Below are 19,644 nucleotides of genomic sequence, written 5' to 3'. Positions count from 1 at the left end.
TTACCGGTCTCCATCCTCTGTGTTTTGGGGATCTGTAGGTCTGGGATGGAGACCAAGAATTTGCTTTTTTTTTTTTTTTTAACCGATTTCTTAGGTGATGCTGATGCTGCTGGTCTGGGGACCCCACTTTGAGAATCATTGTTTTGAGGGCTTTGAGATCTGGGATGTAGGGCACCTCAGCCTGGACCTTGGGAGAGGAATGAGAAGCCGGTGGGGGGTCACCTTTGGGGCAAGATAAGGGTGAGCTCTGGCCAGCTACAGGGTAGTGAGAATCTGTCCATATCATCCCATCTTGTCCCCCACTGGCTTGGCCTGTGTCTCTGGTGGCCCCCACTGCCAGAGACAAGACCTGTGAGCAGCAGAGAGGTCAGGCAGTGGCCCGGGGCTAGGCTGAGCTGGAGTCTCTGAAGATGGACTCTCGGGGGTGCGGGGTGCCTGCAGACCTACACGGGAGACTCTTGACTTGTCTCCCCAGGAGTGGAAGTTGCCTGGCCATCCACTCCTGTTCCCTGTTTCAGCCTGTTCCTGAAACAGAAGCCCAGAGAGATTGAACTGACTTGCTCAAGGTCACACGGCTTGGACAGGACACCCAGAAAAAGCCCTTACTGGCTATGCAGTAATTTGGAGGATGACGAGGTTGATGACTCCAATTCCAGTGTAAGTAATATTCAAATACCCAGTGGAGACTTGCCGCTAAAGCTGGAAGAGCACGTTGTCGTACAAGTCTGCCGTGGGAGCGTCTAAAATCTGGGTATTCAAGACCTTCAATGAGGGAACAACAATGAGCCTGGATGTCACAAGGCATGAAAATTGGCTTTGTTGGTCAGGGAGGAAAACCCAAAAGAGAAACTGGCCCATGGCTGCTCTGTGTAACAAAACAGGATAGTAAATGCATCACAGACCCTGACGGGGTGAAAAAGATGGGGATCCAAGCTACTGGGGGGGAGGGAGTCACGCAATGTCTAACCCACCCCAAATCCCAGATTGTCTGAGATCCTGCCCCGCAGGATGCTGACCTGGAGGGGAAGAGCCACTCCTTGCCAGGATCTCACTGATCACAGACACGTCAGCCATAAAGAAATGATAGCCAGACCTGGAAAGTCTCAACAGGACGAGTGGAGGCCCCCCAAGCAGGGAGAACACTTGTGCCCGTGCCCACGCCGCCCCGGGATTGGGCACAGGTGCGACCCAGGCCCTGGGAGACCCAGAGCCCTGGTCACTCATGGATCTGGGGCTGTCTTGTATTGAGGGAAAACGAGACTCCCCAGAAGCCTGAGCACTTTCTCACGAAACGCAGCTTGTCCCGGGTTTGAGTCAGTGTGGAGTGGAGCAAGGGGAGAGAAGAGGAGTAAAGTGGTTGGTTGCAGCTGCGCCCTCCGCTGAGCTGGGCCAAGTGCCCAGATCCGCGTAGCCTTGCCGCTTGCTGCCTGCTGGGGGAAGAGCCATTTACGCCAGGTAAAGCCTGGAGATTTCATTAACTCCCTTCCCTTTGTCTCGTCTCCAAGGGCGCAGGGTGGTTAAACAAGCAGAGGACTTGGTAAAGGGTCAGCCCCGCTTTAAAGGACTCTCTTGGCTGCGTGGTGGGGCGGGTGGGGGTGGCCTAGTCCTCGAGGTCCCAAAGCTGGGTGGTTCGGCAAAGATGGAGAAGGGGAGGAGGGAGATGGGGCAGAGGCGGGGCGGGGAACAGAGACACAGAGACTACAGGCCAGCGTGGTGACATGTCTCCCACATCACCTGCGGCCACCTTCACGGAGTCATCTGGACAGAGGGTGGGAGTGGCACCTCGAGAGGAGCCCTTTAAATCATCTTCCTGGGGGGCGGGTTGGCCTCTCTCAGCCAGGCCTCCCTCCCCCATCCCCTTTCAGCTGTCCCTGCCCTCGGATGCCCACTTTCCAGCAAGCTTTTTGGGGCCAGAATAAAATCTGGGCTCCCTCGTGCCCGCTCCCTCCTGTTCACTCCGCCAGCTTCCATTGCCTTCTTTCTGTCCCTCCAAACCTCCTCGGATCCCGTGCACTTGCTGTCCCTCTGTCTGGATGCCCCTCTCCACCACCACCCCCCCCACGCCCCACTCTTTCCTGGTTTCCCCTTCAGAGGGATTGCCGTGACCCTCCCGCCCCAACCTACGCCCCATCCAGGTGGTGTGTTTGGGTCTCTTCAGAGCACTTGGAACCAGCTGAAGTTGTCCACGTGTGGCTTTATTTTCCATCTCCAGCCCCCCGTCACACACACCCACGCATTCACACACCCGTGTGCCCACTAGAACTTTCGCTCCCACACGAGGGACTTTCTCTGTCCAATTTACGGTTCCCTTCCCAGAGCTGCAACAGCGTCTGGCACAGAGAACGCACTCCATAAACATTTGTCAAGTGACGGGGGCCGTGATATGCACTCTGAGAAGGCAGCTGGGGGTCTGGAGAACCAGGCAGCAGTGAGCCCACAACATCAGCCCTGGGCTCTAGCCCCCTTCCCCACCGGCCTAGGAACATGATCTTCTAGCCTGGGAACCATGGGCTCCTGTGAGGTGATCCCAGCCTAGGGGAGGTCAGTCCTTCTTTCTTCCCCCGGGCTGGGCCACCCAGCCAGGTGCCCTGGGCAGCCGCCGCGGCCTCGGGCCTCCTCCTGCTGGCTTCCCCTGTAGGTGTCAGGCTTGCCTTGGCATGGGGGCCGCCGTCCCTGGGCAGCGGCTGCCCGCAGGGGAACCGCCTGGCAGGGCGGGCGGGGGGTGGGGGGGTTGGCCTTGGAGTCACGGCTCCGATTCAAGAAGGGAAATCATCCGAGCTTTTAAAAAATTAAATGGAGTCAGTAATTTGATTTCAGAGAGAAGCTGAAAACCTCGTAATGGCAGGAGCAGCTCAATTCCGTGGTGAAAAGGAAAAGCCTTAAATGGGGCTATTAAGCTTTTGCCTGGGATGGATCTGCCCGGAGAAGGAGGAAGGAGGGGGGGCAGGCAGCGGGGAGAAGTCGTCCTAGAGGTAGAGACCGTTTATCAGCGGAGACAACCCTGATTATTTATTTATTTATTTGTTTCGCATTCCGGGCGTTGCCCACGGCCGCCTCTCCTTGGCTGCGATTCAAATCCCACTTTCAGCAATGGGCCGGCCCGGAGGGGGCAGGGGTGCCCCCCTTCCAGGGAAGCACCCAGTGCTGCTCCCACTCAGGCCACAGCTGGGCTTCTGGGAGCACTGGTGTCCCCGGAGGTCAACGGGGGTCACCTTAGCTGCCCAGGCCAGCGGGGTACCAGCTGCTGCCATGGGAACCAGAGGCAAAGAGTAGTGAGTCATGAAAACAAAGCAGCAATGCTCCCCATTCTCCTCTCATGGGGTCCTTGAGAGACCTAGGGTTGTGACCCCGGAAGCCCAGGGGGAGGCATCTCACGCTGCAGGATCTTATCATCGCCCAGCACCCCCAGAGATGTCTGAGCTGTGGCTGAAGGCCTTCTGTACTTTCCTGGAACGAGCAAGCATCCCCTCTGCCTGGGCCTGGGAGCCCTGCAGTTTGGCTGTTCTGATTTGCCTGAATAGCTGCCAGGGTAACCACGAGAATGACTTACACGTCCTGAGCACATGCTGTGTGCAGGGCCCTGCGCTCAAGGCTTTACGTTTCCTCCCTTACCCCTCAACGGCCCCAGCTATTCTCACCCCCATTTGCCTGATCAGGAAACTGAGGCACAGAGAGGTTAGCGCCTTGCCCAAAGCCACACAGCCGAAGAACGGAGAGACCGCAGCAGCCTGGCTACAGAGCATGCACGCTTTCCCCCTCTCCGCCCCCCATGCCTCACCACATCACAGGGAGTGGGCAAGCACGCAGACGCTGGCGGTCCCAGCGAGCCAGAGGCACGCCCAAATACTGTCCTCCCCACTCCTTTGTGCTTGGCATCCCCTGGGGCGCTCCCAGGACTTACCCCAGCAAGGGGGCCTCTCAGAAGCCCCTCCATGTGGTTCTGAAGCTCGGGAGACCTATAACTTTCAGGACTGGTTGCCACTGTGGGCTGTGTCGGCTCCTGCCAGGGTGTCCCCTGCTGAGCAGAAAGGCTCTCCGGGTTTGGCCAGGCTGGACCAGGAAACGTCTGCAGGAGCCCACGGGCTCTGAGTTTGCTGGACATGTTCGCGGCCCCCCAACTCAGCCTACTCCACTGGCCAGGGGCTGACTCGAGGCCTCAGGCTCTCTCTCACCCTCCCTCCGAGGAAGCTGCGGGCTCCTTAGAGGTACAGGCCAGTGAACTCTCCAGAAGAGCTGTCGGGGGCTGCCTGCCACTGGCAGCTGCTGGGCCCACCCTGGGCCTCCCCGAGGGCTCAGGCGGGCACTGGGCCTAGCTGCTGCCACCAACCTTGGAAGGGCTCACAGCAGGGCAGTGACTGTGGCATATCCATTCCCTGCAGGAGGATAAGTCCTGACTTGGTCCTGGGATGGCAGGTCTAGGTGCCCCTTAGCCTCCTCCCCGACGGCCCTGAGGCCTCCATTATGGAGGGTGTTTCCTGGGGCTCTCTGGGGTTTGGGGGGAACATCAGGAAGCCAGTGCCTCTTCATCCAGGCTGGTCATCGAGAGCCTTGTCAAAGGCCGGACCTCCTGGCCAGCCTGGCCACGTCCCCCTCGCCTGGGCTAGTTGGCAGCCACGTCCCCCCTGACAACATTCCCAGCAGGAGGAGACCTCTGGGTGGCTGGGCAGGGCCCTGCTCAGGCCTTATAGCTCAGGGTGACAGACTGTCAGGGTGACAGATGGCCTTGAGACCAGGAACACTTCGGACTGTTCGGACGCCCAGAGAGGCAGCCGAGGAGAGGAGACATCTGAGAACAAATGAATGGTCAGGCCGTGGGGGCTTGGAAGACCGGACAAGGGGGCCGGGGCCGGCCTGGACGGCTCCCATGGACTCTGAGGACAGTGCAGCTGAGGACGGGGCGGGCCCGGGTAACGCCACGTTCCCCGGGGGAGCCCAGGGGCCATGTTTCTTCTACAGGTTTGGCTATTTGCAGGAACGGTCCAAGCCCCTTTTTCAGTGGGAGAGCAGTGGAGAGAGAAAAAGCATCAGAAATCGGAGGATGTGAGCCTAGGCCAGGCCGAGGATGGCAACCCAGCGATGGCCCTTGGGAGCTATGCCCTCAAGCTGGTGCCCCAGGCCTGCTCCCAGGCTCCAGCCACAAGGCCTTTGAGGCACGCCTTGGTTTTCCTTTCTCCACATGCACAGTCGCTGACCTCACCCACCACCTTTTTTTACCAGCTCTCAAGGCCCCGGGGTGCAGGTCAGAGTGGGGCTCCCTTGGGAATAATGGTGATGAAGGAGAAGGGTCTCAAGCCAGGCTGGGTCCACCAACGCCTCGTGGGGATGGGGCCCTTCAGAGGAAATTGCGGTGGGGAGGCCAGGTGATGGACTGGGCTTCGGAAGCCTCGAGAGCGAAGCTCTGACAGAGCCCTTCCCAGAGGCCACCCGTGGCAGCTGATCCTGCAGATTGGAACTGGGGAGAGACAGCAGGTGGAATTCCTGCTGGAAGGGTCTCCCCTCCTGGGAACGGTGGAGCAGGAGCAGTCCTCAGTGCGGCAGTTCAAGCAGACAGCTCCCTTCCAGAATTTTCCAGAAAGGAAGCAGGGGTCAGTTCTCCTCCCAAAGAGACACGATCCTCCCCGCACCCTGGTGAAAGGGCCACGCATGTCCCCCTTTTACAGATGGGAAAATAGAGGCTTTGGGAGCTCAAATTCAAGCACTGGGTTAAGAACCTACCTTCACTGGCTGAATTTCACAGACCCTGGACCTGGAGTCCTTGCTGAGAATACGTGAGTGTCAAAATCTTTTTTTTTTTTTTTTAAGATTTTATTTATTTATTTGACAGAGAGAGACACAGCGAGAGAGGGAACACAAGCAGGGGGAGCGAGAGAGGGAGAAGCAGGCTTCCCCCCGAGCAGGGAGCCCGATGCGGGGTTTGGTCCCAGGACCCTGGGATCATGACCTGAGCCGAAGGCAGATGCTTAACCGACAGAGCCTCCCAGGCACCCCGACCTGCAGCGGGTCTTAAATATATTTTAGATTAACTGATGAAATCTTGTAACCAGCTTCTCCTGGAAAATCAGAAGATTTGGCGGGGTCTGGGGGCCACCAGCTCACTGGCATCTCCACCACGTCTTGTCCTCTCCATGGCCTTCAGCACCCTCCCTTGGGCCACTGGTTCACTCCCCCTCACTCATTTACACTCCCTGCCTGACCCATAGAGGTATTTTTGTCAGAACCTCTGCTTTAAAATGTGAAACAGGGCTGGCTGGTTAGCTCAGCTGGTTAGAGCGTGGTGCCGATAAAATGTGAAACAGCTATAGTTTAACCATCCTGCTGGTTTTTCATCTCCAAGCTGGACAGCCCCTTGCTTCCACTATCCTTGACATCTATGAGCTTAAATAATTAGGATTTCTCCTATAGGTTCTAACCACTTGGCGGGGGGTGGGGGGAGGGATGAAAAAGACTCTGTAACCACAGAGTGCTTAGGCAATCCCAGTGCATTAAATATTCCAGTGCATTAGTCATATATTTACACAGAGAAATGTTCTTTGTCTAAAACGTTTTTTAAAAATTCCTGGTGAAAATGTAGCCCGACAAGCATCTATTAAGTGCTTACCAAGGGGAAGGCAGTATGATAAGTCCCAGGAAGAATAAAATGCTGAACAAGACACAGCCCTTGACCTCAAAGCATTCCCATACAAGAGGGAGAGACAGGAGGGTGAGCCAATAACCATAACAAGAATAGAAAGACCTAGAAGCAACAATACAGAGAAGATTAGCAAGCCCCCTGAGCAAGGATGACACACAAATTCGTGAAGCATTCCATATTTTAAAAGAAAGAAGGAAAGAAAAGAAAGAAAGAAGGAAAGGAAGGAAGGAAGGAAGAAAGAGGGAGGGAGGAAGGAAGAGAAAGAAAGAAAAAGAGAGAAAGAAAGAAAGGGGGAGACAGGGGAGGTGCAGGGAAGGTGTGCTGGGAGCCAGGGAGAGGAGAGATTCATTCTGGCTGCTGATATTAAATTAATAAAACGAGGAAGAGAACATTCTTTGCCCATGTAAATCTTTCCAGAGAGGCCAAAAAGTCTTCTAAATTGTTCTTATCACTGTTGCTGAGCTATTTTTGTATTTTATTTACTATGTCCCTATCAAGAACCCACCCTCGCTTCAAAGCCTGGGACAAAGATCATCTGCCCCTTGACATCTCCCGCCAAGCCCGCCTGCCCTCCTTTATAACTTTATAACTCTCCAGACATTTCTTTCCTCCCCTTCGAGACTGGACGCCGCTTGAGAGCAAGGGCTGAAGCTGGAGGCCTCTGTTCCCTCCCCAGCCTCATAAGGGCCCTCCCTCAGGCAAGTGCTTAGTGAATATTTGTTGGATAAAGATCTAGCCCTCCCTTTCCAAAATCAATGTCAATGCTGCAGGAAACTGTTAAAATAAAAACAGCCAGAATGTGTAGAAACTTTCAAGAAACATTTCCATTCTCAGCAGACTGTTAGAACTCATCCCCCACCCCGCTTTTTCCCTTTGTTTCTAATTCTGAATTTGGGGCTAGATGTGGTAGGCAGTCCCCCTTTTAATCTTTAAATATAGTTCTGAATATAATTACATTTTTATGCAGCACCGAAACATCATATCCTGGTAACGGGGCATTCTTGCACTATTAACATCTGCGTTAAATCTCCTTCGCGTCTGTCTTCTATTGAGGACAGTTGTGAAGTCTAAGATGAAAGTAATCGACATCATTTGTGAATTATGTGTATTTCCTTACGCTGTATATCAATGGGTTTTGCTCCTGGTGGTTTTGCGAATACCAGGTTGTCTGGTAGCCGGGCTTTCGCCGAAAACCCCTTTCAAGACATGGATCCCAGCATCCTGGCACAGAAGACACACACCGTGTTTAGAAGAGCATTCGTCCTGGATTAAGGAATAAGTTGCATCACGCAGCGCTCTTTGCCAAAGAGCCTGATCCGTCTCGTAAGCGACCTGAGGAACTGGAGCCCACACAGACAGCTGGGCGGATCAAAATGGAAATGGCTCATCTTGTGCTAGGAACTCTGCTAAGCTCCTACCCCTGTCATCTACGGTCTTCCCTACAGGTACCCGTATTCCCATTTTGCAGATGAAAACACTGAGGCTCAACAAGGTTAAGTGACTCGCAGAGGTCCTGCAGCCAGCTAGGCATTGCTGTGGGGCCACAAAGAGTTAGTTGCACATGGCAGGGTGCATCCTGTCCCCCAGGGTCATCCTCCCAGGGGGCCACCCTGGCAAGAGTGCCAGGCCCCAGGGGTATGAGCGGCAAGGATCCATCTTCAGCTGGCCCCACAGTTCTGCCTTCCACGTCTCTGATTCCACTTGGTGTCAGTGGCTCGAAGAAGGGACCTCCACGAGGGTCAGGACAGCTGCTGCCACCACCAGGACACTGAGCTGGACCTGGAGCACCCTAGCCACCAAGTGGCTGATCACCACAAAGTCCCTGTTTCGGGTCCCTGTGAAGGTGCAGGTGGGAGCCTTTTTTTGACCAGACCCAGTCTCTGCTTTGGGATGTGAAGCAAGACCTCAGACTCTGGCTGGGATGACCCTGGAATGGGGAAGGATATGTGACACAGAAATATGCACACTTTGGGGCGCCTGGGTGGCCCAGCCGGTTGAGCGTCTGACTCTTGATCTCGGCTCAGGTCTTGAACGCAGGGTCGTGAGTTCAAGCCCCGCGTTGGGCTCCCCGCAGGGCGTGGAGCCTACTTGGAAAAAAAAAGGAAAAGAAAGAAAAAAAGAAAAATACACACTTTGCAGGTATGTGGACAAAAGGGTGGTGCCAGGTCCTCAGCCAGGGGCCATGCGCACGGCCAGCCCAGCACGCTTCCTGATCGGTGACATGAGATTACCTGATGCTTGGTGTCACTGCTTGGCAGAAGAAAAAGGCCATCCCCAAACATCCAGGGGACCCTGCCATCTGTGAAGGCCCATAAGGAAGCAGATGCCAGGAGCAGGACTGCCCCCCAGAAGCTGCAGAAATGTCTCTGCCGAGACTGTCTTTAGCTTTAGTGACCCAGCCTGGTGCCCCATCCTCACCAAAGCTGCTCTTAAGAAACAAAGCTCGTATCAATTGTTTACACTTTAGCAAGAATTTCATGTGTCAGCCTTCTCGTGGGGGGCATTTTAAGCCATCTCTGCAGTGGCTAAATGAAAGCACCTGCCTCCAAATAAACGCTTTCAGGCATCATGAACAAGGAAAGAGATGTCTGGGGGCTTGGCGTGGCCATCCCTAGTGCCTTAAAATCACCAGAGCCCTGAAACTTGGTCCACGATAAAATTCTATCCCATGCTAAGTCTTAGTCCTCTCTGATCTAGCCACACGGGGTGAAGCCTTTGATCCACCCAACTTTGCATACAGAGTTCCTTAGAATTTAAACTTCCCAGAGGTAGGAAGTGCTCTTCCAGATTCTAGGGCTCTCTGTATTATACCCCGGGCTGAACGAAGTAGTTATTACATACAGGGTCTAGATTGGGGTCCCAACCTCTGGTGGATCACGAAGCCCCGGAGGGCCAGCTGAAGGCCGCAGACCCTCTCCCATCTCTGTTCTCAGACCCCCTGGAGCCCATGTAAGGACTTCCCCGGAGTATAAAGACCCCGGGTTTGGAAGTCCCTAGTAAATGATTCCACTTTGCACCTATATACCACACCCAACCCAGACTCCGTACACACTCATACCCTCCAGGACAGCAGAGGTCTCTTTGTCCCAAGCAATTCAGGGATGCAAGGTCAAGGTTGGGGCTATGAAGAGGTGAGGTGGGGTGGGGCCTTGGGGAGAAGGTGCCCAGAGGAGGGAGGAACACAGAAGGGACGGAACGAGCGAGAGATGAAGCCAGACAGGGTGGACTTAGGGGCGCTCCCGGGCCTTACCCAGTAAGCAAGCAGCTTCTAAAGAACAGGCCTAAGAGCTGTTCACCAGCCTGACTGGCAGGAGTTCCTCGGACGGGTTCAGCACCTGGTGAGGCAGAAGGGTCCCCCTGTGGCCTCCGAACTGCTCCTTCCAGACACGGACTCCCTCCGCAGGGGCCCCCTCACACTTCCAGACTAGCCTCTGGACTAGGTGTCTAGCCTCCGGACGAGCCCCAGGTGCCACAGAGCTCAGGTCAGAGGCTGCTGCTTCAGTGCAACCCGGAAATATTATTGAGCCCGGATATTTTTAGCAGGAATCGAGCTCCGAGCAAATGTCATGTGAGCCGTCTTCTCTTCCACGGCAACTCCGGGCTATTTAAAGAGATGGTAATTATGCTCCTGCCACCATGATCAGGACGGGCTGAATGCATGATTGCAGGAGCCCCTCATCTGCCATGCGGAGCACTTTACGCTAATGGAGCCCAATTTTCGAAGCCGCCTGCCTAAATCTGGCCGGTGTCCCAGGTGGACAATTGAATTGGCACCGGAGGGGCAGCGGACTGCTCCTTGGGGCCTCGTAGCTGCGCCCAACAGTGGTTCCAAGGGTGCTATGCTGCAGGACTCCCTCTCCCAGCCCGGCACTGACCTCCCGCCTCTGAAGCAGGTCTTGCCTTGGGCCTTGGACGGTAACGGGGGTGGTATCGACGCCCACCTAGAATCCCACCAGGCCGGCTTCTTGCAGAAAAGCTCCCAGCTCCCCCTGAAGGGACAGCAGCCATGGGATCTAAAGAAACGGGACACACTCATCAACGGTCTGACCAAGGAGACGTGGTCACTAGGGGGACAAGGAGAAGGCTCCCTGAGGGGACACTCAGGAAGGTGACAGGACCAAGGGGGGATGGGCAGGAGCAAGAAGCAGGGCAGCAGGCCACTCGGGGAGGAAGGCGAACCGGACACTTGAGGGGAGCGCTTGGCACATAGTAGGCGCACCCACTAGGCGGCACACGGGCGCACCTGGGGTCCTGTTCTTGGCTCCCTCGGCAGGGCGTTAGTGGACATTGGCGATGGGGGCCCTGAATCTAGGTGGGTGCCCGGAGGGGGGAAGGGGGACAGGAGGGAGTCCCCAGACCCTAAGCTAGAAGGACTGGCACGAGGAATTCAGGAGAAGACTTGAGGAAGGGAAAGCTAGCTGACTTCAAATATTGGAAAGGATGTAAAACGGAGAAGGGCCCGGCTCCTTCCAGGAGGCTGCTGAGAACAGACCCGGGACCAGCCAGAGGGAAGTGGGGGGCAGACAGCTCTGCCAAAGAAACGGGTGGCCTTGCAGAGGGATCGAGCTCCCCGGCACTGGAGACTTTTCGGAGAATCTCAGCACAGGAGGGGCCTCCTGCCCAGCCTCCTACCCAAAGCCGGGACCCCTCCTCGGATTTCCTCTCAGATGGCCTCAGACCTCTGCCTGGAGGGCACCAGGGGAAGCTTCCAGCTTCGGCTGCCAAGACACGAGCCCAGAAGAGTTGGCACCATCCACCAGCCCCTCTCCAAAGAAGAACAGAAGTCAAAACCTTCTGCCTCGGAGTGTCCCCGAGCACCGGGCCTGGCAGAGCCTTCCAGAAAGTCGCTCCTGCCCCGTGTACCTGGCCAGTGGCGCTTCCCAGGGGCAGCGTCACGGAGACTGCAGAACAAAGAGGAAGCAACAAATTCTTGGCAAGCGGTGAGCAAAGGTGAGTGAGTAAACATTTCTGCCTGAGCACATAAGCGCCCGCAATTACCCCAGCAGGAGGCCGGTGAGAGAGCGGTGCCGGCTGGGTTGTTTGCTCATTAAGACAAGAAAATCATTTATGTTCTGGGACTCAAGTGTCAACAGACCCCGAGAAATGTCGTTGCCTCAGCTGCCGCCCTGGGGCCGGCCAAGGGGGCAGCTGGGGTCCCGGGCACAGCTGGTGGGCCGAGAGCGGGTGTGCATGGCACAGACGTGCTCCAGGACCCACTTTCCATCAGGGTTGTCTCCCAGGCCCTCCCGTCTTGTTTTCCTCCCTCGCCCTTTCTCCTTCCTTTTCAGATCCAGCAATCAAGGGTGGAGAGAGTGCTCCGATGGGCCGTGCACACGCACCAGAGGCGCCGTACTTAGGGTGACCACCCATCCCAGTTTCCCCGGGACCGAGGGGCCTCCCCTGCCGTGGGACTTGCAAGTGCCCACACCGGGGCAGACCCAGGCCGACCCAGATGGCTGGTCATCGTGCAGCCCAGGAGCCCCGCTGCCACCCCTGAGGGGGGCACCATTCTCCCCATTTCACAGATGGTTACGAAGGTGGCCCCGCGAGCAGAGAAGGAAGGTTCTGGAGCTCCTGCTGCAGCCACGTCCTTGCCCCCCACCCAGCTGTTCTCCCACTTCTCTCTCCTTTCTCCAGCCCCCTTGCATTTGCTTCAGACCCGGGCAGGGAGGGAGTCACAGACCCTAGAGATCACCTGACTGACTCCTGCACTAGAACAAGGCAGACAGATGAGGCCCCAGGGACCCCCCACCTCAACGGCACCCTCCCCAGACCACCCCCCACTCCTCCAGATGGAGGGACAGACAGGGGCTCGCAGGAGCAGAAAGAAGCAAGCAGGAGGCGGGAGGAGACCCCAGCCAGCTCAGCCTACTGGGTGCGCCAGCCCTGCTACCCCTTGGCTCTAGGGGTAGACTCAGGCTGGAGGCAGGCTCAGGGCACCCGCGAGCCCCTCTGCCTCCTTGTCTTTGGATCTGCCACCTTCACTTGGGCAGCACAGAGGCTGGGGAATGGGGAGGATGCCTGAGGGGTGACGAGAGGATGAAGAGGATTCGCCACTCCCCCCGGCCCCCACCAAAGCCGTCCTGCTGTTCCCATGCTCCATCCCTCGGCTACACCCTGGAATAAGGCAGGGAAGCCCCCAGAGGCTGGCCTAAAGGAGGGACCCGATTCCGCTTCAACAAGGAAGGCAAGTAGCGATCAGCACCGTGCCCTTTAAGGCCCCACGCAGAGGCTATATTTAGGGCCGAGGACATTCCGCAGGACCTCGGGCAGCCTTCACTGGGAGCAATCGCTAATCACTGCATTGAGTTTACAGGTGCCCCTGGGCACACTTAACCCAGGGCAATGAATAGTTATTGCCGGCCTCCCGCTCGGGGCCTGTGGGCACACTTAAGCAAGAGCGCAGATCGCTGCTAGCGGGCACGGCTCGGGTACACCCTTGGGCATCCTGCGCCTTCAGCGGGGAGAGGCGGAGTATTAAATATCTATGTGCCCTGTGCCCACAGCTGCATTTAGCCAAGGGCAAGGCTGGTGAAACGGCTTTAATTAAAACTTAATGCAAGTTCAAGGTGCAGGCATGGAAGCAGCGGCTGCAGAAGTCACCAGGAGTGAATCAGTCAGTTCGACAAGGTTCTCAGGTCGGGGAGAGGGGCGGGGGGTGCAGGGCAGCAGAGACCCATCTTGCGTCTCGTGCCGGCTGCCCACCAGTCTGTGTCCATGTTCTGGGACGTGGGGCCACTGAGCGCTCCTGCACCTTGCTCCGTGAAGGATGCTGGGCGTCCCGGCCTCTAAGGCAGGTCGTTGGAGACAAAGCAGATGCCTGGGCCAGGAGTGGGTCCTGCTTTTCTCGGTAACTCCGCCCAGTGTTGCGTGACACCCGGCCACACTGTCCCCCTGGCGGTAGCTCCCAGAATTACAGGCCCAGCGCGCGGGGCGGTGGGGGGGGGGGGGGACAGCCAGGAATGTCAAAGGTCATTGCCTGGGGGCAATGCTTGGGGATCACAGGGTAGAGCCCAGCGATTCTTAGGGGGACCAGCAACAGGACAGTGGGCAGGGAAAGCCGTGCCCTCTCAGCCCCTGCTTCTTAAGATTAGGAAGCAGAGGAATATCCGAGCAGTCTGCCCATCTGCCTGGGCTTCCAAGCTAGAAGAGCTCAGGTCTTTCATCCTGGGGGCGCTCCCAGAAGTGGGGTTCCTCCTGCCACAGCACTCTTGTTAAAATTCAGACCAGATGGGAACACGGCTATAAGCTCTTTCTGGGGCAGGGGTCCACAACCTATTTAAATCTGTTCCCCTAGTAGCAGCCCAGTGCCTGGCATAGAGCCCATGCTACATAAATGCTCGTTGAATGATCGGCGATCGTCACAGGTGGCCTTCTCTCTCCCAACTCCTCCTTCCATTTCTCCTCTCCTCTCCTCTCCCTTCTCCTCCCTCAACTTTCCTTCCCCAGTCCCACCTTCCTTCCCCTACTCCCAGGCAGGGTGTCGCACACCAGTATCCCCAGGCCAAATCCAGTATTGTTTTGTTTTGTTTTGTTTTGTTTGAGCCACTTCATGTTTGCAAAATTAAAGTCACCTTTTTAAAATTAGAAGATTTCACGTACAATTACAGATGTCCAGTTTCTCACGGAAAGGTAGAAAGTCTGGCCGGACGGGGCTGGGGTGGAGTGGGGGCTGCCCCTCTGCGGGGGGCCAGGGCGGGAGGCTGTGCCTGGTTCATGGCCCAGCTCCTTGCACGCCTCCCCATCTCTCTGCTCCGTTCTCTCACCTGTAGAATTGGGACAATAACAGTACCCGTTGCCTCGGATCACTATGAAGATGAAATGAGTTCATATTTGCAAAGCGGTTAGAACAGGGCCCAGTGGGCGCCTGGGTGGCTCAGTCGTTAGGCGTCTGCCTTCGGCTCAGGTCATGATCCCAGGGTCCTGGGATCGAGGCCCGCATCGGGCTCCCTGCTCCGCGGGAAGCCTGCTTCTCCCTCTCCCACTCCCCCTGCTTGTGATCCCTCTCTCGCTCTGTCTCTCTCTGTCAAATAAATAAATAAAATCTTAAAAAAAAAAAAGAACAGGGCCCAGCATAGCAGGGGTGCCATGGAAGTATTTGCTAAATAGAGACACAAGTAAAATTCTTTACTGCCTCCTCAGCCTGGCACACTCATTTCTGGGGCGGGTTTGGCCCCCGCTGGCATTTGCATCTGTAACCACCCACCCATCCACATCTTGTTTAGCTCACAGGACTCGCGAGGAAACCTGACTACAAGGAGCCTGCAAGGCAGTGAAGGATTGTACCTGACGTCCTTTTATGGCTAAAAGTCTACAATTCCTTGACTTTACCCAGGTCAAGAAGGAGCATCCGAACTCACCATTTTTTTCAGTCTAGCGAGGGGGGACACAACGACAGAATGTTGCGGCATCAGTGATCACCCCAGTGCTCCCGCTGTCCTCTGTACCAGCTAGCTCAGAGACCTTTCACACGCCCGCACTCCTCCATCCCGTCCCCTCCCAACTCGCTCTGACAAACCCGGTGGGACCGGGCACCCTGTCAGCGCCCACGAATATCTTGCGGGAGAGCGAGGCCACGCGCAGCCCCCAGCGGCCACCTCTCTGCCCGGCCACGTCTCGAGGCTCAGGAGCCACAGCCTTTGCAGAGAAGCCCAGTCTGGGGTGTCCCCCCCCACCCTATCCCGTGTCCCTCTGGGGGCTCAGAGCCTGTTACCTGAACGGATGTGGGCCCATGGTGGACACTCTCCTGGCCCAGCCTGGATGTTATCACTGGACTCTTCATTATGTAGCAGACTCACTGCTCCAACCTTTTCACCCTTGTTTGAAATACTCTGATTTCCAACCTGTAATTTGCTTTCTGGAAGTAGGGGCAAAATTCATGTGTGCAAATGGAAGAGAAAAACACAGTTAATAGGCTGCAATTATAGGTCAGTGACTATTTCCAACAAGTATGGTTAACATCAACCGGCGGAAGCTGGGCAGGTCTCTTGCAAGAGGGCTGGGCCGGGAGACCAGAGCTGTGGGGTCGGGGAGCCTGGGGCCGGTTTCTGGGCTCCTGCAGCGCAGCCCCCACCAGGAAGGCCTCAGCGCTGGGGACATTTGGAGATTTCAGCAAGGTCAGACCTGGGCAGACAGAACAAGAGTTTATGCCTGAACGTCCTTTGACAGGTGACAAATGTTGGTTCACACCTTCTTCTTCGACCACTACAAATGACTCCTAAGGTAGGTTGTCTTATTCCCATTATAGAGATGAGGCAGATGAGGCTCAGAGTAGGTCAGGGACTACGCCAACAGGGTGCGGTGGGGAGCTGGGGGGGTGTCAAAGAGGAGACGACTGGAAGAAAGGAAGAGAAAGAGAAGGAACAGGTTAGTTCCTGTGATTTCTGCAATCCCCCTCCCGACCCTGTGACCACAGCTCCCTCGGGGGAAACTCTGGGCTTGGTCGGGGAAGGGAGGACAACAAAAGGGAGAGAGGAAATGGATGTGAGGAGAAGAGGAAAAGATGAGGGCTCTGGGAGGCAGGTCGCCCCCTCTCAGAGGCCAGGCCGAGGGATTAAAGCAGCAGGACCACCGGGGAGCTGCCACCAGCCCCCCTTCACCCCCAGGCCGTCAGCGGCTGCCCACATCAGGGCAGCTCCTCGTCCTCTGGCCCTCAAAGGCGAGTCAGCTCCCTCGCTGACTGGCATCAGCCCAGGTCTCGGAGCCCAGCCCCAAAACCCACCTCTCTGCTCCTTCCCTGGGCAGGGTCCAGGCTGTATGGCTCCTGAAGCTCGTGCAATTTCAGGGAAGGGCCTCTTAAGGAAAAAGAATACAAAAATGTCTTTTGCCAACATTACAGAGTCTTGTGAGCACATAAGGGACGAGAGCAAGTGAGGCACCCTGGGGCTTACGCTCCATCAGCTCTGAGGTCGATCAGCCTCTGCGAATCTGGTGGCACCTTGTTCTCATGTTATTAAGCACTTCCCAAGCACCTACTGGGTGCCAGACCCAAAGGCAAACACTGTGGGTATGCCCCCACCATCCCCTACCCCGCCAAAGGCACTCCAGATCCAGCCAGAGACAGCTGTGCAAGCCCGGCTGTGTGAGCAGGTATGCTATTCATAGGGCAGCAGGTACACGGATAGAAGCAGGTTTAACACACAGAGGTGATCAATATCAGGAAGACTGCCTGGAGGAGGCAGCCTCTGAGCTGGGTTAACACACCTAGCAGTCCTATCGACCTGCAGAGGCTTTCTCTACAAGGTCAGAAATCTCAGATACCCAGATACAAACCTAGAAGCTCTGGAGTAGAGAAAAATAGCAGTCATAGGACAAGGCTGAAAAGGTATACACCAACAGGAAATCCTATCGGTTCTACCTTCAAAATATATCTAGAATCTCACCCCTTCTCCTTACTCTGGTCCCTGACCTGGTTTTCTGCCCCTGCCTTCCTTACCTCCCGAGCCCCTGATTGTCTGTACTCCACATAGCAGCCATCTGGATCCTGTGCCACACTAGGTCAGATCATGTCATGCCTCTGCTCAAACCTCCCCATTTCTCACTCCGAGGAAAAGCCAAAGTCCTGGAAGGCCCCACATGATTCACCCCTCACCTCCCTGACCTCCGTTCCCAGTTCCTCACCTCCCTCCTTCTGCTCCAGCCACACTGGCCTCCCTGCTCTTTCTCAAGCATGCCAGGCACACTCCTGCCTCAGGGCCTTTGCACTGACCAAGTCCTCTGCCTGGAGCTGCCTTCTCTTAGATACCCGCATGGCTCACTCCTCCACCCCCCTCAAGTCTCTGTGCAAACGTCACCTTCTCAATGAGGCCTGCCCTCTTTTTGCCTTTATCCTATGAACACTGCTTCCTTTTTCTGTAACCCTTATGACCTTGTAATCTGCTGTCTAATTTACTTATTTATTATGTCTGTTGCTTGTCTCCCCACTCCCAAATGTAGCTCGCTCCGTGGGCCAGGAGTGTCGGTTTTGTTCATCACTGCCTCCCTAGCGCTGAGAGCAGTGCTCGGCGTATAGAGGGCTCTCGATAATGAGGGGAGCCGAATGAGGGAGAGCTCTGGGCAGAGAGCTTTATTGTCTTCTTTGGACTTTCTCTAGTTTCCGTAATTATCTTGTATTTGCTTTTGTCATGATTTTGTTTTCAGGTCGCCTTTTAAAAGCTCACAGTTTCACTTTCAGATTCTTGATACCATTGTGCATTTGGTGGGAGATGAATACCCTATTTCAGAAAACAGCCCCGGAAGCCTTTATGTGGGGTATTCTCTGGCGACATGCGTTCCTTTTAAAAGCATGCAGCTTCCACCTCTATCTTTAGCAAGAGATCAAGGCCGTGCCTCTGTCAGAGGGAGGCTCCGGGAGGTGGGAGATCACTGGGGAAATAAAGTGTCTAAGCCTGGATGTGCAAATTGACCTGGATCGTTTTAGTTTTGCATTCACGTTTGCACTTTGTAAATATTTGCCTGGCATCCCGCTGCTCACACCTGCTTGCTGTCCCCTCAAGTTTATGGAAGGCACCAGGTACCGTCATGCCTGTCTCTCCACCTGGCACTGCCGTGGAAAGAAAACTCTCCAGCGAAAGCCACAGGTGTCTCTGACGGCGCCTAAAACTAATGGCCTGTGGCTGGCCGCTGTGACTAATTCTCTGATTATTGACTTTATGATTTTACGCTTAAAACTTCTTTATAATAACACACAGAAATGTTTAATGGGCTCTATCCAGAGCCATAAAAATTACTTATTGAACAAGCGTTTTAAAACTATTAATCTATTGTTTTCCATTAATAATGGCTCTCCAAAGAACAGGCGACAGCTTAATGTATCCACAGCATTTCTCCCCGAAAAGTGGCCTTTTAATACATAAATGCCTCTCCCGCGGCTTTGCGGGTTGCCTGGCCATCGGGCAGCTGACCCTCCCAGGACAGATTTAGGCTCCCCCAGTCCCCGAAAGTGCTTTAAGGATTTCCCTAAAAATCCATAAGGGGGCCCTGGGAGGTTTTCCTAGCGTCTGAGAGAGACGGAAAAGACCCTCTCCTCAAACTCTCTCTCTTTCTGTGCAAAAGAGGAAGTTCTAGGGCCTGTTCTGTGGTGCCCACGGTGGAGGACACAGAGAGAAGTGGGCAATTTGCACATCTCTCTACTCTTGTTCCCTCCAGAAGGTTCCAGAATGACCTGTGTGACCCACCCCCATCCTACTTCTGTTGGCAAGCCCACCGCTGAAAGGCCCATTTTCTGCTGCGTCTGGGGACCTGTCCCCTTACCAAGCCTGAGATGGCTTCCTACCTCAGGTGTGTCAAAGTCACCCCTATAGCCCCACATCCATTTATTTTTCCGGGTGATTTAGATTTTGAAGCCAGATGGGCATTTCTTCTAGAGTTTCAGGCTGTTCATTCATTCAACAAGTATTTATTGAGTGTCTACTAAGTACCAGGCAGTGTTCTTGGTTCTAGAGATGCAGCAATAAATCAGGAACATTTGGGCCTTGCCCTCATGGAGCTCCCCTCTGTTGGGGGAGCACAGAATACCAAAGATTTAGAAGATCATTTTAAATAGTGGTGAGTGCTGAGAAGCCAATGGGGTGAGATTGTGACCGGGGGTGGGCAGGGACTGCGTTGGATGGAGAGTCAAGAAGGCTTCTTGGGGAGGCGGCCTTTGAGAAGAGATGTGAGTGACAGGAAGGAACCGGCAGTGAGAAATGGGGGAGGAGTATTCCAGGCAGGGGGAAAGGCAGTACAAAGGTCCTGGGGTGAGGTATACAGACAGACATCTCTCTCCAGGCGAAGGCCGACCTAGCCAACAACTGTTCCCTCCCTGGCAAGTGCAGAATTCTGCTCAGCCCCATCCTCAAAGTCTCCCTGTGGCTCCTGGGGATCCACAGGGCTGGGTAGTCTGAGAAGCACTTGACCTTATCTGTGGAACAAGAAGGTATTTCTGAGAATGAAGGAAGAATTTCTCCTCCCAGCCTTACTTTAATGGAATGGTTAGGAAGGGGCGTGTAGGAGTCATATTCTCAACCCTGAAG

The 19,644-nt window shown here is 55.3% G+C and overlaps 1 protein-coding gene and 1 non-coding gene across 2 annotated transcripts; one reads left to right on the top strand and one right to left on the bottom strand.

Moving 5' to 3' along the window:
* Positions 1 to 693: 693 nt before the first annotated feature.
* On the bottom strand, positions 694 to 18,153 carry CUNH1orf127 (chromosome unknown C1orf127 homolog). The gene is given in 10 exon segments (XM_064587565.1): positions 694 to 762; positions 3,902 to 4,015; positions 4,613 to 4,623; positions 4,626 to 4,688; positions 5,425 to 5,539; positions 8,479 to 8,558; positions 9,882 to 9,966; positions 10,507 to 10,644; positions 15,345 to 15,488; positions 18,148 to 18,153. Coding segments are annotated over 10 exon segments (825 nt in total).
* LOC123860651 (U6 spliceosomal RNA) lies at positions 6,710 to 6,814 on the top strand. Its single transcript, XR_006794775.1, has one exon. It is a non-coding gene; the product is annotated as a U6 spliceosomal RNA (small nuclear RNA).
* Positions 18,154 to 19,644: the final 1,491 nt, after the last annotated feature.

The sequence above is a fragment of the Mirounga angustirostris genome, unplaced genomic scaffold (assembly GCF_029215605.1).
Source record: "Mirounga angustirostris isolate CCGP_5_RB_7025 unplaced genomic scaffold, mMirAng1.0.hap1 SCAF_4, whole genome shotgun sequence".
NCBI classification, from domain to species: domain Eukaryota; kingdom Metazoa; phylum Chordata; class Mammalia; order Carnivora; family Phocidae; genus Mirounga; species Mirounga angustirostris.
Note: the sequence above shows the minus strand (reverse complement) of the source record. Positions and strands in the feature narration are given on the sequence as shown.